The sequence below is a fragment of the Daucus carota genome, chromosome 9 (assembly GCF_001625215.2).
Source record: "Daucus carota subsp. sativus chromosome 9, DH1 v3.0, whole genome shotgun sequence".
NCBI lineage: Eukaryota > Viridiplantae > Streptophyta > Magnoliopsida > Apiales > Apiaceae > Daucus > Daucus carota.
In genome coordinates, this window is record NC_030389.2 from 34999195 (window position 1) to 35019817 (window position 20623).

General features: G+C 34.4%; 2 protein-coding genes across 3 annotated transcripts; both read left to right on the plus strand.

Annotated features, from left to right (window-relative positions):
- Nucleotides 1-4617: 4617 nt before the first annotated feature.
- Nucleotides 4618-7111, plus strand: LOC108200865 (mitochondrial intermembrane space import and assembly protein 40 homolog). 2 transcript variants are annotated; one of them, XM_017369131.2, is made up of 5 exons: nucleotides 4618-4904; nucleotides 5887-5921; nucleotides 6020-6145; nucleotides 6599-6644; nucleotides 6737-6877. In XM_017369131.2, the coding sequence occupies exons 1-5, from the start codon at nucleotides 4793-4795 to the stop codon at nucleotides 6787-6789; spliced, it is 372 nt and encodes a 123-aa protein (XP_017224620.1). In that variant the 5' UTR covers nucleotides 4618-4792; the 3' UTR covers nucleotides 6790-6877. The 2 variants fall into 2 exon arrangements, with proteins under 2 accessions (XP_017224620.1, XP_017224619.1); XM_017369130.2 differs by lacking the exon at nucleotides 6599-6644 and having other exon boundaries at nucleotides 4626-4904; nucleotides 6737-7111.
- A 7045-nt stretch (nucleotides 7112-14156) lies between these two features.
- Nucleotides 14157-20142, plus strand: LOC108201507 (uncharacterized). The gene is made up of 6 exons (XM_017369791.2): nucleotides 14157-14409; nucleotides 17048-17279; nucleotides 17845-18014; nucleotides 18879-19021; nucleotides 19165-19342; nucleotides 19434-20142. The coding sequence occupies exons 1-6, from the start codon at nucleotides 14240-14242 to the stop codon at nucleotides 20140-20142; spliced, it is 1602 nt and encodes a 533-aa protein (XP_017225280.2). The 5' UTR covers nucleotides 14157-14239.
- The last annotated feature ends 481 nt before the right edge of the window (nucleotides 20143-20623 follow it).

The following is a 20623-nucleotide window of genomic DNA, read 5'->3' on the forward strand; positions in this document are numbered from 1 at the left end:
ATTTTACACGCATTATAGACCTTTAAAAGATGTAGTTTCATATTGAAACAACCCGGGTCAAATCCCGAGTCTTTTCCGAAAATCGGGTCAAGTCCCGAATTCCGAATCCGAAAATAAGCCGAAATAAACTGGCCCAACTGCAACAACTTGGGTAATCCACAAGCCCACCACAGGCCCCCAAAAGATCATGATTTGTTGGTGCAATTGGTAGTAGTACTTATGCTTATAAACTGAACTAAAGTCCACACACTCCTCGATGTGGGACTGGGGTGTTACAAACTCCCCCACTTAAATTCCTGACGTCCTCGTCAGGCCGAAACAGATAGCCCATAGGCCCAGATCGAACCTCTCTAGCCATTGTGGGATAATACCAGATGGCTTCGTGTCCCCGCCTCCGGATCTCTGTCCATTGCGGGATAATACCACCAGCCTTCGTGTCCCCACCTCCGGCAACTTGACGAATCAAGCTTTCGAGAGCCTGCTCTGAATACCATATGAAACAACCCGGGTCAAATCCCGAGTCTTTTCCGAAAATCGGGTCAAGTCCCGAATTCCGAATCCGAAAATAAGCCGAAATTAACTGGCCCAACTGCAACAACTTGGGTAATCCACAAGCCCACCACAGACCCCCAAAAGATCATGATTTGTTGGTGCAATTGGTAGTAGTACTTATGCTTATAAACTGAACTAAAGTCCACACACTCCTCGATGTGGGACTGGGGTGTTACACATATATGACTTTATTTTTTTCTTCCGAATGAAAATTCAGCGCTTGAATTTTTACACACAAAAAAAAGTTATGCAACTATGTTTTATAAGAATCTTAAATACATGCTAAGCACTAGAGAAAATTTGTAAACTAATGAGAGGGACGGAGGGAGTAATAATAATATAAAATGATGCATTATATATAGAGGACAATCATCGAAAATTAAGTTTTCCTCTCTATTTATTTATCTCCAAAATTGTAATAAGATAAAGTTATTAAAATTTTTGAAGATAAATTTAAGAGAGATCTTAGACTGAGCTAGTCCATTGAAAGTTTAATAGCGAAACATGATGTGTCATATCACTCAATTACACTTTATTTTATGAGAGAGGGTGAATTGTTTGAAGTCATTGATTTCATATTCATGATTTATTAAATTTTTAGAATCTAATTACTATTTTTTCTGATTTTAATTTTTCATCGGCTCATTTTATATTACTATTACTATATATAAGGATATAAACATACGACACATCATCAAAATATTAGATACTATCACTATGTATAAATGATGCTACAAAAAATTATCATAATGCTAGTAATCAAATCCAAACCTAAGCTGGTGGTTAAAAACAAAACCAAACCTAACATTAGTGACTAAAAGAATAAAAAAATTAGTTGGGTGGTAAGTTTCTAAAAACACTATAAGTTGAGTGGCAAAAAAATCTATTTTCCCTTATTTTTTTTCACATAGTGTGGATTCACGTGAATGAATTGAAATAACGAGAAAATAAAATGGAATGTGTATGGTGAATGTTCTGGACAAATTAATTAAGTATTTATAAATTTTCAGAGCAGTGCCTGAGATTTTATGTGCCCTGTACAAAATTTGAGACGGTTGCCTTATAATTAAAATAAAATTAAATAATAAATAAAATAAAATACAAAAATTAACTAAATATCTTCTTTTATAATATAATTTAAATATATCGAAAATCAAGAGATAAATTACAAGTACATAATTAATAAGATGTAATTATTATAAACAAAAAACAATGACATAAACCTAATTTATATGTAAATCTATTTAAATTTTATATAAATATATAATTCAATCAATGTAATTTTATAAGTTAATATTTTTCATTTAATATGTAAACATTGCATGTAGTTATAAAATAAAATAAATTAATCACCTAAGAATTGAATTACTAACAAAATGATAAAATGTAGAAGTTGTCTACAAAACGAAGCATGTGTATATATCATCTTCAACAAATCACGTGATTTTATCTTCAAGAAGAATGGATTAATCAGTGATTGTTTCTATATTTTGTTTGTTCGACTCGACTGTTTATGTAGATGCCGTATGGCTTTTTATTATTGAATTAACTCATTTATCAAAAAAAAACCCTAGTGTTCACGGTTGTATTATATTTTAATGAAATAAGTAAGACTAGTCTAGTACTAGTAGTCTATATTAAATTATTATGATTAATTTTAATCTTTAAGATCAATATAACATGTTTTAAGTTTACTTATAATTATAATTGATAATTAGTTAGCGTGTATTATTTTTTAAACTTTATTCTACCTGCACTTTTCTTTTTTGAAATGAAATTATAATTACTTTTTTCTCAAGACTATATATTATGTGTATAAGGCACTAAAAAATGGGCCTCTCAAAATTTTGGGCCCTGTTCCATTGAACACTTAGAACACCCTCAGACACGGCTCTGTAAATTTTATTCTCCTCATCATTCCCTTCTGTATCTGAATTAGAAATTTATTCCATATATTGTGAAAGGAATATTTCATTCTATATTTTCACTATTTTACTAACAATTCTTATTATAAAAAATTTAGACTCATTCAAACTAATTCATTATAAACCAAATCAAAACAAACAGACCCGGTATATAAGATATACGTAGGTCATGCCCTGCTCTAAAGAGCAGGGAGATTGTTTTGCGTGCGGTCCCTAGACTTAGTGCAGGACAAAATATTGTATGAGATATATGTAAATAGTAACTTGGCCCTGATCGCTAATACATGAGACTCACCTTTATCGCAAATTCATTTATCAGCGAAAGAAGCATACTGTCGTAACACTCAAAAGCCTCTTTATCACGAATTTATCTGTCCATCAATGATCTGAACCTTTCTTTAAAACATGACGCCAAAAACTTCTTTATCGTGAATTCATCTGACCAGCATAACGCTAGAACACTCAAAACCTCTTTAAACCATGAGATCGAGTCTCCTAAACTAATTCACTATAGTTTCGTATAAATAGGAGTATACTGTTAAATATTCATTATTTAAATTTAATAAATATTCAATATTGATATAATATAAATTAATTCACAAGATAAAAATAATATTATTTAATAATATATATTAATGAATTATAATTTTTTCTGATCAGGTGTAGATTATAGGTGCGGAGTGCGGGTCGAGTTTGGATATAGTATTTTGATTTTTAATTTATCAGTATTTTTTGTCGGGTTCAAATTACGTTAAATTTGAGAAAAATATATAAGCAAACATTAACCATTCTTTGCGTAATTCATATCTAATATATCAAGAAAAAGGTTAATACTAAATTTTATAAATAATACTGAACTAAAAAAGTCATGCATGATAATAATTTACAAAAATGATTGTGTTTATGCATTTAATTATCATCTATACTATACTATAATAAGCCAACATGGGTATAATTTGTAGTCCTAGATTTTAGTTATATTTTTTGGTTTGGTACTCTCCTTTTGGTACTACAAGTCTACAAATGTGGAGTTTATTAGTCTTACATTGTTAAACAGATTCAAATACTAAAAACACTCCTAACAATACTTTATCATATAATATTTCATTAAAAAATTATAATGATGTTGTAAATAATAATTTTGAATATCTTTTTTTAACAAGAAGTTTTATATAACTCTTTTTAATTTTAACATGTTCTATATCAATATAAACACCACACATTACATAACCCTTTCTAATTCTAATCTTAAAAGTTTTAGTTGTCAAAAAAATGAAGATTACAGAATTATTTGAAATTCGATTAATTAGATTACTGAATCTTTCAAATGTATTACAAGATCGTCTATGTTTGGAAAAGATTTGAATTTTCTAATTTTTTTAATTTTTAAATCTACATGTACTAAATTCGGATTAAATGTATTATATATATATATATATAGGGGTGGGTTCTGGTACAAACTTACAAATTTTCTGCGTTCAACAGATATATAATTTGAGTTCAACATTTTTTTAACATATTTTGTTGAACATCGATTAAAATTGTGTTGGAGAAGTACATAAACTAATTTTTGAATGTAAGAACTCAGTTAATACCCCACCCAAACCCCAGAGATATAGTTTAAATATCTTTATAGATATATTCAACATAATGATAATTAGTGTTCAACATCCGATGTTGAAGCCCAGTTACAAATGTGTTGAATACGCGATTTATTTATGCGTTATTTTTAAAAATTGTGATGTTTTTTAAAGAATTTTCAACATGAATATTTTCTGTAACTAAGGATTAACACGATGGAGAATAAAAAAAAGTTTGTCAGTTTGCAACTTAAGAAAGTTTTTATTTGATCCTATGCCTAAATATATATTTGTTAAGGTTTGTCCATTTTCAAGTAATCGGGAGAAAATATAGTCAGCCGAATAATATAATTCAATTAAATTCAATCTATTAATATTAAAATACTAATAAAATGATGTTAAAATTTAAATTATAAATAATAAATTACGAACTATATACCAAGCACGGGTTAAATGCTAGTATTTAATTATTGTTCATGCGGAATTTATTCATTCACATAGCCTTTAATGTGAAGAAGAAAATACACTGCTATAGATATTTATTTTGCCCAATAATATGAGTTAACTTGCCATAATCCATCTCAAATAGTCAAATGTATAAGAGGAAAAAGAAAATTGGGTGAGCTTCAACCCGACCCGTTTTAACCTAAAACCCCAAAATTGAGCCAAATTTACACTTGCAAAACATCAAGAAACCTCAAAAACATTGACAACTAAGAACATACATATATAAAAATGGGACAAGTGCAGAGTGACAGTAGTGATGCAAATATGGAGGAATCATCATCAGCAGCTAAACCCACCCAGGAATCATCATCACCTGCTTCCATGGAATCTTTGATGGCTGGTATATTTATGTTTGCATTTCTCATTCTTGAAATTCATTCATTTTTAATGTTATTAGTAATTTGTGATGGAAATAAAAAAAATTGTTTAATTTATGATTTGTAGTAGTCTGCTAGCACATAGTTGTGAGTTAATGGTCAAGAAATTACAGTCTTGACTAGTTTTTATAGTCAATTTCTTTTTTTTGCAGATAGAGAGAGAGAATTTTTTTATGAATTTATGGTGAATAAAGAGTTTTGCTTGTGAAATTCTTGGGTGATGGCTGTTTTTACTACATTTTGGGGATGTTTGTTGGAAATATAACATATTGGGAGAGGCCCGCATTTTAGGATTGTTTATTAGAACAAATTGGGAAATAGTAGCAGAATGTGCAGGTTGTTGTTTTCTGTTTTTTGATACTATGCATCCTTGAAGAACTCATTTTAAGTGGTAAAAATGGTCATTTTCGTGGTGAAACCTGTTCAGCACGGCATCTTTTAACGTTGTGACCTGTCTCAAAATGCTTAGATTAACCAGGAAATTTCAGGGGAGAATTTTGAAGTTTGAGCAAGATTTCTAGCTTGTGGTTAGCTTCTCTGTCGCAATCTTAGTTAATAGGGTAAGCTAGGCCAGCCACAGCTCCAATGTCGATTGACTTTATGTAACTGTACTGAGCGTCTGCAATGTATTTTTCCCAACACCTGGTGGCTGGTCACAAAATTTTCTCTTTATATGTATCAGGCTATCAGCCAACAATTAGATACTACTTTTCCTTGTCATATTTTATACTATTTCAAATGTCAGAACAGTAGCCCTTCAGTTGAACTATGAAACTTTGTAGCATCCTTATGGGACAAAACTTTTAGTGAAGATCTGAGTATTTCTTTAGGGCTTTTTTTTATATGTAAATTTTTGAGTTGACTGCTGCTAGCTTGCCACCATCTTGGATCTGTCTCTGGATATATGGACCCATCTAATTATTTGCGTGCCTTTCGCATTTGCAGAAGCGGCAGCATTTGGCAATGAAGATGAGAATGCGGTTTGTCCTGACAAGATTCCAACTTGCTAGAATTTTATAGTAAAGAATATCATGTATCCATATCTAATCTCCTATTAAATTGATGATCTGCATTTTAGTCTCTTGATGAAAAGGCCCAGAAAGCTTTGGACTGCCCTTGTTTAGCTGACTTGCGGAAGGGCCCTTGTGGTAGCCAGTTTTCAGGAGCTTTCCTCTGTTTTCTTAAAAGTACTGCTGAAGAAAAGGTAACTATAATCTACTGATTATAATTTAAAGAAGCAAGACATGTAGAACCATCTTCACGTGAAGATTTGTTTTTCTAGATTTTAGACTTCCAAGTCTTGTTAGGTCTGCCTTTTAAAGTATATACAGCATCCCAAGATAAGATAATATTTCTAACATTGTTGCATTTTTAAATGTTTAATCTAATTTTTGCTGACCGGTTATGCATTTAAAGATTTTTGTATTTTTTAAAGTTGTAAGCTTTTTCTCTTTTGTGCACTAGTAGTTGGAATTTTCTTAACGACGTCTACTTTGGCAAAAAAAATAAACAAATCGATATAATTCCTAGACCTTGTGAGTCTCAGATCTTATACTCTGTGTGAAAATATGCTTTCAAAAATTTCTATATGAGATATGCATCTGCTTCCATTTGTAGTTTTTTTTTAACTATGATGAACTTTGTTAATGTTGGTCAGATTGCTCCGATAGTTACGAATACATTCAGTGGCTTTAATCTTCCAAGTTAGTGTCATACATTGATTGGTTGTTTAGGTTATGACATATATATATCGCTGAAATAAATAAGACGGGACATCGGTTGTCTTGTTTTGCAGGGTTCAGATTGTGTTCATCCATTTGTGGCATTGCAGAGTTGTATAAAAGCTAACCCTGGTGCATTTTCAAAGGACATTTTAGAGGATGAAGAAGAAGTGAAAGAAGAAAAACCTACCCAACAATACAAAGTAATACCTCCTGTTTGGTCAGTTGAAAAGAAACAGAAACAGAAACCAGTTCCTAAGCTTTAGGAAAGTTTAGATTTTACTTTAATGTTATGCGAACTTAAGTTTACATCTATTCATTTAGTCGAGGGGCCATGATCCATGGAAGCCCTTGTAAAAGTTTCAGTTTTAAGTAATGATACTGAAGTCATTCCAAGGCTATGCTTGTTTTACTGGAAAGTAACTTATAAATGAACAACATTTTTTATCTGCAAAGTATATAATTTTCCTTACTTCATCAATTGGGTGTATCATGAATCATGATAGAAAAACAAATTCTCCAAAGACTTCATTTCATTCACATTCACCTTACTCCACAGTGCACCAACTTCTCACTACCCCTAAGACCAGTTCTCCCCAAACCTCATCAACAGTATTCTGTGGTGGTGCACTATGACAATTGACAAACATAGTCGGAACTGACCTGAGTGGTGTCGGACGTCCTGGATGATTTGTGTTGGATGACCAGAGTTTCTTGCAGCAGCGCACTAGGACAAGCATCACCGAAACTTGCCAAGTGGTGTCAGATGATGGGAAGATACCGGAAATAAAGATTGTTGATGCTACTCGGTATATTTACAAGCTGAAGGAGAATTATTAGCCAAAGAATATGATAATCTGGATTTGAGATTTGAGCACCCTGAAGCCAAAGAAGTTGAAAGCTTAACTGACAGTATCTATAACGTGAATTTTGACATTTGAAAGCTTTACCGACGGTATCTATAATGTGTATTTTCACAATTTGAAGTTTTATAGTGAAATGAGGTTTTGGTCTAGGTTTGAGGACAAAGTGTATTGCTTTTGTCATGAGTTAATTGTGAATTTGTGATGATAGTTTTGTTTTACGAGGGATGAACTAGCAGGGTCGGCTGTAATTTGAGTAGAGCAAGTCGAGTTTCGAGGTGAGCTTATTTCAAGCCAAGTTTAATCGAGCCGAGCCGAGTCTGCTCGTTTAACTAATCGAGTTTAAACCTCTATCCGAACTCGACTCGTTTAATTTCACGAGTCGAGTCGAGCTGGTTTTAACTTGTTGAGTGAGCCAAAACGGGTGGTTTTAACGTGTTGAGTGAGCCGGCTCGTATAATTTTACATTTAATCAAGCTTAAATCTCTACCTGAACTCGGCTTGTTTAATTTCAAAAGTCGAGTCGAGCCCCATAGCCGATGATAGAACTAGAATAGATATTTTTTGTTTCCTACTCACACGAGCCCATATCCTTGCTTTGACTCGTTTAATTAAACGAGTCGGAACCTTTGCCCGAATTCGGCTCGTATAACGAGCCGAGCCGAGCCCAGTTCAATGGGTTCGAACCGGGCAAGCTCGCGAGCCGCTCGACTTGAATTACACATTCCCTCTAAAACCTTAAGGTATTAGAGGAGGCCACTTTATGGATCTTATACTTTAACACTCCCCCTCACTCGAAATCCCATTATTTGGGTTGAAGAGTGGATCACGGGCGCCCATCTTTGGGGCATAACTTGCCTTCGTGTCCATCTTAAATTGTGAGAATATTGGGGGTGGCTGGGGCTCGAACTCGAGACCTCCTGCCAAACCGAGCTCTGATACCATGTAGAGAACCATTCCCTCTAAAACCTTAAGGTATTAGAGGAGGCCACTTTATGGATCTTATACTTTAACAAAGTTGTTTTGATTATTTTTTTTGGTGATTATGATTATGGAGCTTGAGTTGGGTTCAAGATTTGCAGCTCATACTTTAGACACTGGCGATGTTTACTTCAGCCATTCTTTATGACCATCAGCAATTGTGATCAACTCGTTGAGATGAAATTTTGGAAAAATACCTCTGTCCCTCTTATTTATGCTACACACTGTACTATTTTTTCCCGGTCTCTTCATTTCTACCAACGTTGCCGCCTAAACCCCATTGCAAACCTTTTGCAGACCTTCAAGGAGACCTCTCCTAATCTGACATAGCACAGAGTTCCTATTATCCTAAGCGTGGAGTGCATTTTGACCTTTGCTTGAAGCCTGGAACTAAGAGCTGCCTTCCTGGGTAGCTGCTAGAACTGTGCTGAAACAAAATGAACTAAAAGCGGTTTCAATCTGCTATTGTTTAGCAAATGCTCCCCGTACTTGTCTCTGCAGCAGAAAATCCCAATGTTCTCCATGTTTTATCAATTCAGTAACAGGAAAACAGAAAGATGAACACTCACTAGATTGTTCCAAATCTGAAGACTCAAGTCTTACGTCCCATATACTGAAATTTCAAGCTTTTCAGCATCTTCATCAGGTACGTAGAAACCATCAGTGAGTATGATATCCAGCATATGGCATTATAACAATTGTTGCAAAACATATAATCAGAGAAAATATAACAGATGGTAAAGAAGGGGTAATTAAAACAGAACTCTGTCCTGTCTTCAGGAAACAAATTAATCTTATAAAGAACATGTACGAAAATTCAAATACTAGAAGAGGACTGGTTTATAAAGAACAGACAAAATACAATGTTATTATCACAACGAAAACCACTGAGCTACACCGACAACAAAATAACTTTTAAGGACAGAACAAGTAAATTTCTTCTGATAGTAATGACCAGACACAGGATCTGCGGACCGATGGCTTCATTCCCTTATTGTCTTAGCAGAGTTACGTGTTTCAGTAAAACTGCAGGAGACATAAGATGACTAGTAGTTCACAAGCTTCGAGCAGTGCGAAGTCCCCAGCTTCGCATGGTTACTGAACCTGAAATATTAGAAGAGAGCGTCAGGTGGAAGTAGTATGCATAATTTTTTTTTATTAGATGTTGCCTTTTATTATTTAAGTAACACAAACAGCAATTAAAATATGAATTCAGATACTTTTCAGGTTTCCACATAATGTACTGAATCAAGTAAATTGAAGAAAAACCCTCATTCACATCAATTTCCTCAATAGCATATAGCACTAGCTGTGCCCATTTATAAGCTTGAAAGAGGAAGCCTGAACATTCTGAGAGATTAATATCGATGGAGAAAGCAATCCACAGATCAACAAGCTTATATCTCAAAGACCTTAAGCTGATTTCATAAAATCAATATTTGACTCCGAACAAGCATAAGCCATATAGAGTATAGATTTAAGCTGCAATTTCCAGAAGACCTAATTAACTAAAGATGGATGGTCAGTAGATTATCACTAACAGGTTTGAATTAAAGCTCTAGCAAAGGTTTTAGAAAACGGGATGAACAAGGAAATTAGACAAGGCGAACCAAACCAGTTATAGCGGAGATTAAGACATAATACCAGGTCCGCTTTTATTTCAGTATAAAGAAACTAGCTAATACAAAATTACATACTAGAAGAAAGTAACGGATACCATATACAGATATGTCTAAACTGTTATGTTTGTATCTTTAACGTATAATTTATGTATCTCATATGCGCCAACACACGCAAAATCCACCCCACCCCCCTGCGTGTTACTGTATTACATAAGTCATAATGTTAGCTTTAACGAGTTCTAACCTAATTATTACAGCGTCACACTTTTCTTATCGATTTGTGTGGCTAGTTTACTAAAAAACGAGAACCGACAAAATCAAATCTTCTGAAAGCTGCGTGAATCAGTAGCCTTCAGTTAGCATCTACTATAAGCAACACGTGTTGGCTTCCAATTTGGTCATAAATTTTGTTAAAAATTGGCCAATACCGGATGTGTGGACCCTTATCCCTTGCGATAAATGTCAGATTCTTAGCGCGAATCAGGTGAACTTCTTCCATTGGTTAATTCCAGCATTACTTGTTATCCATATTATTTCCTTCAAACTTTCTTCTCCTGTCTTATCAAGTAGCAAACCTAAAAGTAGAGTCTCCGGAAAGATAACCAGCCAACGGCCGTTCCTGTAAGCAAAAACGCTTGAACAGGCTCCTTGCAGCAGGTTCTTTAATCATGTACTTTTATTAGTACTACTAGCCTTCTAACCCACCCTTTGCTAAAAAACTCATGAGCTTCATAACAAATACACATAATTCATGCTTAATCACTAAACGAAAACTTCTCCATAATCAGAACAAACTATCAACCAATAACATCTCTGATTTGTATCTGAATCCATCAAATTATCATTGTAAAAAATTCATCAGTACCCTCATCCAAACATAAGCCAATCAAAGTCATTACAATTAAGATCTCCAAATCCATCTCAAATTCCCAAATGACTTTCTAGTTGCTACAATCTCAAAACCAACATTTTATGAACAAAAGCATATACAAAAGTCCATACATACTCATATACTGATACACAAACATGCAGCAATAACTGAGGCCAAACATGAAAGCAAGATTCAACATAATTCTCTAACCAAAACAAAGCATACCAATCACCAAAAAGACAACAAACAAATAAACAAAAAAGGTAAGCAAATCAAATCAAGAAAATCAAGAATTTACCATAAAGGGTCAGTCACCATCTTGGCCAGAGAACCAGTGGGGGGCCCAATGCCACTCTCCTGAACCAGAACAGAAGCAAAACCCAACATTCTGAAACCTTGTTTATTCACCAAAAATCTAGCAATACTTATAAAAATGTGTTTTCTCAAGGCAAAAAGGCCTAAGGGGCAGAACATAAATACTGAAAAAAAAGAGTAGAAAGGGTTGTAGTAACCAGGTGGCGCTATTCACGAGAAGGGTGTCATTTGCACTTCCAGCTTAGGCTTTTTTCTTGTCTTTTTTCACTTTATTTGGTCAGTTTCGGGTGTTACATTCTTTACACTCCCATTTTTTCTTGCTTTTGCTTATTATTACCTGGCTGTGTTCCAGATACATTAACACAACCTTGTAACTCCCAGTTTCTAATTATTATAAGGGATATATCGTACTAGATTAATGTGTGTGTGCATAGAGTATGCTGTCATGGACTCATGGTAGACAGACAAAGTAGGGCCCCTATGGGGTCCGCTAGTAATAATATATTTTAAATTTTTGTGATGAGAATTTTTATTTATTCATTGCGGAGGAATTTGAATTTTATATCGTTTTATAGGCAGCGATTCAAGTGAGAAACAGTTTGTTTTTGTGAATAATGAGAACGGCTGTTCTGCACTTATTTTGTACTCCTTCTATTTTCAAATACTTGACGCTTATTTTTTGGCATACAATTCTAAGAGTTTTGATCGCATACTCAAAATTTTCGCTTTTTAAATAAAAATATTAAATTTACACTTTAATTCACAAAAAGAAAATTTAAAAAATATTAACTCTATCTACGCACTTAAAAATGTGTGCACAAAAATCAAACGTCAAAGTATTTGAAAACAGACGGAGTAATTATCTTTACGGTTTTTCTATGGTGTACTCATGTGCTACACAATAAGCACTAAATCCTATGAGTTTGGTGCATTTTTATTAATCATTTAATTATAAATAAGGATGACCCCCTCATTTACACCAGGTCCAACAATTAAAATCCACCAAACTCATCACATTTAGTGTTAAATGTGTGCTCATGGGCACACACCGGAAAGACCCTTTAAAATTTAATGTCAACGTTTCACTATTTTTATACAATTTCTTTGTTATTTGGCATGTATTTTAAATTTTTTATAAAGTACAATATTATAGCTTATGTTCAATTTTTAAAATAAAATTTTATAAAGAAAAGAATAATAAAATATTTTATCGAACTGAATTTTATAAAAAAAAATTATAATACAAATCGAGCCTTTTGTTCCAAATATATGCTATTCATCGAGACAAAGAATAACTAATAAGATTGGATGGTTCATGGTTGGGTAGGGTGATACATATTTTTGAACTTGAAACCGTGAAGGAATCAAATCAAAAATTTGTTACTAAAGTGATACATATGTTTAAACTAGTGAATGGACCAAATCGAATCGAGCAAAACAAAGTCTTTCTATCGATATCACACACAAAACATAAATAACACTCATCTAATTTAGAAACCGTTTGTGTAATTTTAAAATAAGTATTTCTTGCTTAAAATAAATAAATGGAGTAGAAGTTATAAGTAAGTTAAGACTTATAAGTGATTAACTTTTGATAAATAAATGCTAGCATTCCTACCTTTTTATAAGTATTTCTTGACATTTACACAAACAATACGAAATAATTGTTTTTTTTTTTGAACTGCGGAATAATTGTTTTTAACTTATAAATTCAGAAGTCGGCTTAGTATTTCTTGACATTTACACAAACAATACGAAATAATTGTTTTAATTTATAAACTCAGAAGCCGGCTTTTAAACCGTTGCCAAACAACCTCTTATACTGAATTACCTTTTTACTTATATATTTCTAACAAAACAGTTATTTTAAACAGAATTTTTCGAAGAAGCCTCCTAAATCCGGGTGAGTGCCTTTTATAACCACTTTACACAGAATATTGTCCAAAATGACCATGTGCGGGAACAGTGCCCTAAATGACCACTCAAACACGCATTCACCACATGCGTGTATAGAAAACAAAAAGAAACAAAGAATACGCATTCGTGATATGCGTATCTGGTGTTGAATAATCACATCCACGCATTTTCTACATGCGTATGCCACCATTTATGTGGGCCATCATTTATGTGGGCCACCTATCATTCTGCAATATTTGCATGCCATCTCACGTGGTCAACTGGTACATGTCTTTGCTTAAAATATTACTCCCTCTGTCCCATTTAATTGTATACGTTTCTTTTCAACTGCTCGACACGCATTTCAATGCTCTTATAAAATATAGTTCCGTAACTTATTTTTGAGATTTTCTTTTTCTGAATAAAAATATAACATCCAAACTTTAATTCAGAAAAAGAAAATTTTAAAAATAAATTACACAACTACATTTACAGGAGCATTAAAGTCCGTGCCGCGTCCCCGTCCCCCAATGTATACAACTCAGGGGGACGGAGGGAGTATAACACAGCTTGGAGGCAACTGAGCAGAGTGAATACGCATTTGCTATGTGCGTCTTCTTTACATTTAAAAAAATAAAATACATACGCATATGTAAGATGCGTGTTTGAGTGGGTAAAATGAACACATTTTCTGTATATGGTTATTTTGGACACATGACCCCTGAAAAACAGTTATTTCTGGCATTTTCTCCCTAAATCCACATGACTAATTAGAATATTATTATAAAAATCAATGATTAAAAACAACGAAATTCGTCTCATTTAATTAAAAAAAAAATTCTGGCCCGCCTCGCGCGGCAAACATACATTCTTGTTACAGTTATACTAGTACGAGTATTATATTTCCAAAGTTAGCTCCTTTTTGTGATAAAACGATCATCTTGACAATCCCTTCTCATCTCAAGAACCTAAGCACCACTTTCTGAGTGCCATCTGATTCAATCTAGATCGGATTTGTAAGGTATTAGTATGGGTACAAATGCACCTGCATTATCTGCCCCCAGTAGCAAGAAATTTGGTTTCTTCCAATCATTTTTCAAGAAATCAGAAGATGATGTTGATTCTCAAGATGCCTCATTGCCCTTGCCCTTCCCATTTCTCTCCCGTGTTGCCAATTCTGTTATCTCTTCCTGCTCCAGGTCTCTCTCTCTCTCTCTCTCTCTCTCTCTCTCTCTCTCCCTCTCTCTCTCTCTCCCCCTCTCTCTGTCTCTCTCTCCCTTTCTCTCTCTCTCCCCCCCTCTCTCTCTCTGTCTCTCTGTCTCTCTTTCCTCCCTCTCTCTCTATGTATCTACTTTCTTGTCAGCTTATATTGTATTGTGCAGTTTACTTTTTTGTATACGTCAGCTTAAAATTTTCATATATTAGTCTCATGCATGGTCGTTAATTTGCTCGTTCAGTCATTGCAACCCATATGTTTAAAAAGACTTAGAATCATCGGCTCACCGCAATTAGTTACTACAAAGGAATGGAGTGAGTACTTATAAGGTAGTTAGGTTGGCGGTTAAATTACAGTCATGTCATTACTTCGAAGGATTAAGCTAACTACCATAAATATCATCCTTTGATGTTCACTTTCTATTTTTAATAGCACAACTATTTATAATTGGTACTATTATTTATTCGGTTTTTCTATGGTGTGCCCATGGGCACATGCTAAGCACCAAATTTCATGTATTTAACTCATTTTGATTGGCTACTACTTATTAATAATGGTGGACCTTTCTGCATATACAAAAGCTCCACCAATCAAAATAAGCTAAATACATCAAATTTAGCGCTTAGCATGTGCCTATGGGCACACACTAGCCGAACCCTTATCTATTAATGAGCATGGACTAGAGTGATCCCTAGACCCTTGGATCCAGTACTTATCAGAGATAAGACTATTTCTCAGTGGCTGTGCGAAATCATATATTGTAATATATATTTGGGTGATAATGCATGGATGGACCCTGAACTTGTGATGTTACTAGGAAACCTGACCGTTAAGTTTAGTTAAAGTGAATTCTGAAGACCTGAACTATATGTTTTGGATAAGTAGTTAAACCTGCATTGGGCAATTTGGTTGGAATTTCTCTTCAGGCTCTGCGCCTCACTCAGGACTTGACTTCATGCTGAAATCTGCACTTAGGACTTCTGAAGGAGAAACTCAGGCCCTGAATCCAAACCGCCATCCCTGGTCTGCTCAGGTCCTGGGCTCTCCTATATTTGCCTTACTTCAGCATGCCTTCTTCTTATTTGTGCCTTACTTCAGCATGCCTTCTTATATACACCTTACTCTTGAGTCTTCAATAATTTCCTATAAACATAGAATCAGTACTTAGAATCCAAGGATAGATGTGGACATGTGGTAGATATAATGCAATATCCTTAAATTGATCGTATAACACACATAAACTGAGTCGTTAGCTCAAAAGTGGCCTGGACTAAATATTTTGAAAAGGTTGTCCCTACATAAATAAAAGCATTGGCTTAGAAGTGGTTCTAAAGCATCAGAATAAACACTGACCTTATTTAAAACTCTGGGAAAGCCTTTCTCAAAATGAAAAAGTTGTTACTACTGGGCAGTGCACGAATTTAGCCTAAATTGACTCTTTAGAGTCGGTTCAAATTACATATATAGTTCACGCTAGTTTTAACTTAGAAAAGAGTTTGGCGTTCACAAGGTAGAAATTGACATGCTTATGGATCCTTGATGGATTGCAGCAATAACATTTTAATAATGACTATAAACTTGATGATGTTATATTACCAAAGTTGTTAAGTAAAATGTGTGGCAAACTGTACCAACTAACGGATATGGTATGCTGAGGCAATTACAAAATACTATTTGGTGAAGGAGAGACTTTTTCTTCTAAATCAGTACTTTGGCGAAAAACTCCTACCTAGCACTCTTATTTCTCACATAAGTTCATATACATAATTGTTTTTCCTAACATACCTTTTAAATGGTCATGCTGACGCCTTATGATCCTGGAACTTGCAAGTTCCGGTTTCAATCTTTTAAAAAACAAAGTTATTTAAAGGGGTCCCAATGACCCTTTCCTACAAAATTGACCAGAGTAATCAGTTTTTAATTAAGAAGGCCAATCAGAATCTAATCCAATTTCATGCTTGGATAACACTCCCCTTTATAGGTAAAATGGCCTTTATAAGTAAAAGGATACATATACAGTAGTTAAATATTGTCATTTTTGTGACACTTTTACTTTACAGAGACAAAATAAGGGAAATGTTTATGGGGAAGGGGGTGGGGGATGTGCCTTTGAGAATAGGCTTTAAGAATAAGGTCCTAGCATTACTGAAAAATTATTTTTGGGTCATTAAAAGGGTCTATTGCATCAGTTAGCCGTTGAGGTTATTTGAGGGTCCGATACCAATAGATTTAAATCAAAATTTAAAGGTGACGCAAAAATAAGGTGCCAATTGAAAGCTTATAAATGTATAATAGCCTCTCTCTCTCTCTCTCTCTCTCCTGTCATTCTTTAAATTCCTGTTATTCCGTGAGTTTAAATTTGCACCTTATTGAATTATAATTCAATAGAAGATGTTGTTGACTTAACTAGCAGTGAGCACAAATTATAGCACAAGTAAACTCGTAAGTTGTAAACTTAAGCAAAAGAATTACATGATTTATTTGCAGATGCATACTTTACTCTCTCTTCTTATGCTGCAGGAGAACCCAAATAATAGCTACAACTAGAAATAAACTATAAGTCAGAGCAACAGTTTCTAAGTTTTACTGAGTGTACACATTTGGAATCTGCTGATTTGCAGGACACTTGATAAACCAACTGAAGAGTTGCAGCATTCTTTTGACACTGAGCACCTTAATATCACTAAGGATTCATTGGTTTATGCTAGAAGTTTATTAGAATTTTGTTCATATCAAGCACTGAACACGATGACTTCGCGTCCAGATTATTTGGCTGATATAAAATTTCGTCGCTTCACATTTGATATGATGCTTGCATGGGAAAGGCCAACTACTGAGAATGAACAGAACACTGTAAGAGAAACCACACCCCTCATCTTATTATCTAACTTCTGAGTGTAATAAGTTGTCTTGAATTATGATACATGGCAAGTGCATCTTGTGTTAGGCTAGTTTATGTTAGTTATTCATCGATACCTGCATCATCATTAGAAATTCATTTTTCAGTTCAAACAAGAGTATAAGAGAATGTGAATTGAGCAATGTTATATTATTATCTTCATATGTGTCCAGGGGGTGGATAAGAAAAAATGCAATTATCTGAGCAAATTTTGGATCTAATATATATTTTTTATCTTTGTGGGTGCACTTGTATATTTTTACAAATATTTCAATGGTTGAACCAAGTCAAATTTAACATGTATTTCGACTAAAATAAGTGTCAAAGTGTCCATACTCATGTCCAAGTGTCCAAACTCATGTCCAAGTCTTGAGGGTCTGGTCTAAGACAGGTACTCAAGACTAAATGAAGAGTCGGGGTAACGGAGAATTTTGAGTTCAATAGGAAATGTAGATATGTACTACGGTTGTTGTAGTTTCAAGGACCTTCCTTTTTATCATTGTCTTCGTTCTCTCTCAGGTTGATGACAATAAAACTGTAGGGCTAGAGGCTTTTGCACGAGTTGCTCCTGCCTGTACAGTTATTGCAGATGTAATCACCGTTTACAATCTCTTTGATGTACTGACATCGTCTTCAGGCAACAAACTTCATTTTCCTATGTATGACAAGTACCTACGCAGCCTGGAAAAGTAAGGATGTGTAATAATTATGTTAATCCTTTCTTCTTTTTTTATTTTTATGGCCAACTTCCACTTACAGTACATTATGGAATCATTCCACTAGCTAGTTACCTTAACTATGCATGTGCTACTGAGAAGATTTAATCAATACCAAACTATATAGTCTTTCCGCAAGTGCACTTGAGAACCAAGAAATAGGGTCACAAATAGACCAATAAGTAATGGCTTCTGGTTGTCATAAAAAAAATAAATGTATATATTATTTACTTGGATTGGTTTATTTAACTTCACTGGTAGTATTAAATCTTGTCCATTCAAGGAAATATTGCTGTTGAACATTGCTCTTTATCTTTTCGAAGACATGCAATCATAAGTGCTAATGTATTTTTGCACGCTTGATCCATTTAACCAACGAAAAGATTGGATTGGTTTTTTAATTTTTAGATGACTAGCTATGCGGGTTCAAGATATAGTGACTTGACCAGTTGACCAGAAGCATATATTTAATTTTTCAGTCATGTTAACACTCCCTTAACATATATGGCTCATTGACTTATTGGTTACACCTAACAGTGTAGGTGTTCTTGCAGCTTGCACACTGCTGTTTGAGATAATTGGTGCCATCCATTGCAGTCAGTCTAAATTTGGACTATAGTTGTCTAAAAAGTTCTGTTTTTATGAGATGACACGTATGTATAGAATAAATCTGATCAATCTCTACTTCCCAACTAAAATTAATAATAATCCTCATAGTTTAGACTTTAGCTTTTCCCAAGTCGAAGCCCTAAATGGAGAATAAACCAAGAGCAAACAATGTTAGTCGATGTTATCTTGTATAGTTCTATAATCATAGTTCATGGACGTTTACTGCAGGGTGATCAAAGTTGCTGCTATTGCGAATACATCTTCCCCAGAATCCAACCTTCAGCTTCCTGACGGCGAGATCATTATAGAAATAGATGGCACCATTCCTACTCAACCAATTTTTGAGCATATTGGAACCTCTGCATGGGCTGGTTGGAACTGTCTTCCTTAAAATCTAAAGCCAGTTGTTAGATTTGATAAATCTGCCAGTTTCTCATTTCCCGAATCTGGTTGCTAGTTTCTGCAATTTATACCTGGATACTGACTCCATTACTATTTTGCTTCTCTTTGGCAGTTCGCGTGATGTTGACCAGTAATGCTATGTACATTAAGTCTATGAAGGCCGGAACAAATGATAAAGCTGTGAAATTTGAACTAGCTGCGGACATGAAGCAGGTTATAAAGCCTGATCTAACAGGACCGATGGGTGCCCGTCTGTATGATAAGGCTGTGATGTACAAGTCTACATCAATGTATGCTTTTCTATTTTCATTCTATTCTTCTTTTTTAATAAAAAACAAATTGTGTAAACATTTTATGTCCATGTTTTTCAATCTTTGACAGCACAGAGCCTGTTTATATTGAATTTGCTGAACTCAGAGGCAGTTCACGGCGGGACTATTGGTTGGATATTAATTTAGAGATCCTGAATGCTCATAAGTTCATCAGGATGTATAATCTTAATAAGATTCAGCAGTCGGAAACACTTGCAAGAGCAGCCCTAGGCATTCTTCGATATCATGCAGTGAAAGACGCTTTTCAGAACTTCCCATCCAACTACAAGACCTTACTTTCTTTTAACCTGGCTGAAAATCTTCCGGGAGGATACATGATATTGGAAACTCTTTCAAGTCGTTTGTCATTGTTGGATGATAGTACCCCTCAACCTGCTAATAGGCAACTGAGACACCCGCTATACCATTTGACACTTTGCAGACATGGAATTGTTTCAAAAAATGATGTTGGCATGGATATAGAAGAAATGCACCAAGCTGGTGATGTTTGCGTTGGTGAGATTAATCCTCTAGAAATGGCAGTGAAGCAATCAAAAGAGGACATAGGAAGGGCTGAAGCTGCACAAGCAACAGTCAACCAAGTGAAAGTGGAGGGGCTTGGTACAAATGTAGCAATCATGAAGGTAATTATTTCATCAAAGCATATCTTATTTGATTTGGTTATTAGCCTCTCCAATCAACATGTTTCTTTAGGCGGTCCATGTACTTGTGTTTCTGTTTTCTTGTTGGACAGGGTTTATAGTCAGTCTGTGATTTAATTAATTTTTGAGTAGTGAAGCAATGTATATCTCCATCTTAATTCAAGTCTCAACAAAGAGGCTTTCCCATTGAACATTTTTTTTTGTACAGGACCTGCTTTTTCCGCTCATTCTATCATTTAATTTTCTTCAATACCTTGCTTCCTGGGAAGATCCTTCGTTCTCAACAGCGTTTCTGGTGTTGGCCACCTATGTCGTGATTAGGTAATTTTCAAAGAAAATCTTTTGTTTACTGTTTAATATATGTTGGTAAAGAACTCAGACATATTTATCTAAAATCTGGTTTAGTATTCATGTTTATGTTCACTTTTATGCATTTATAAGCAATGCGGATGCAGTGAAGTAGTGACTGCATGTAATCATCGTGCAGTGATGCTCGGCTTAATGTATATGCTTCTTTGAGCTCCAGAATATCTACTCAAATACTAGGATGGGCTATAGGCACGTAAAAATGAACGAATAACTTTTATTGGAAATATCC

What these genes read in the sequence shown, in the direction of transcription:
- LOC108200865 (XM_017369130.2), top strand. Translation starts at nt 4,793, where the DNA reads ATGGGACAAGTGCAGAGTGACAGTAGTGATGCAAATATGGAGGAATCA. An exon ending in CATGGAATCTTTGATGGCTG is followed by an intron (nt 4,905 to 5,886) that starts GTATATTTATGT and finishes TCGCATTTGCAG; the next exon opens with AAGCGGCAGCATTTGGCAAT. An exon ending in AAAGTACTGCTGAAGAAAAG is followed by an intron (nt 6,146 to 6,736) that starts GTAACTATAATC and finishes CTTGTTTTGCAG; the next exon opens with GGTTCAGATTGTGTTCATCC.
- LOC108201507 (XM_017369791.2), top strand. Translation starts at nt 14,240, where the DNA reads ATGGGTACAAATGCACCTGCATTATCTGCCCCCAGTAGCAAGAAATTT. An exon ending in TACCTACGCAGCCTGGAAAA is followed by an intron (nt 18,015 to 18,878) that starts GTAAGGATGTGT and finishes CGTTTACTGCAG; the next exon opens with GGTGATCAAAGTTGCTGCTA. An exon ending in ATGTACAAGTCTACATCAAT is followed by an intron (nt 19,343 to 19,433) that starts GTATGCTTTTCT and finishes AATCTTTGACAG; the next exon opens with CACAGAGCCTGTTTATATTG.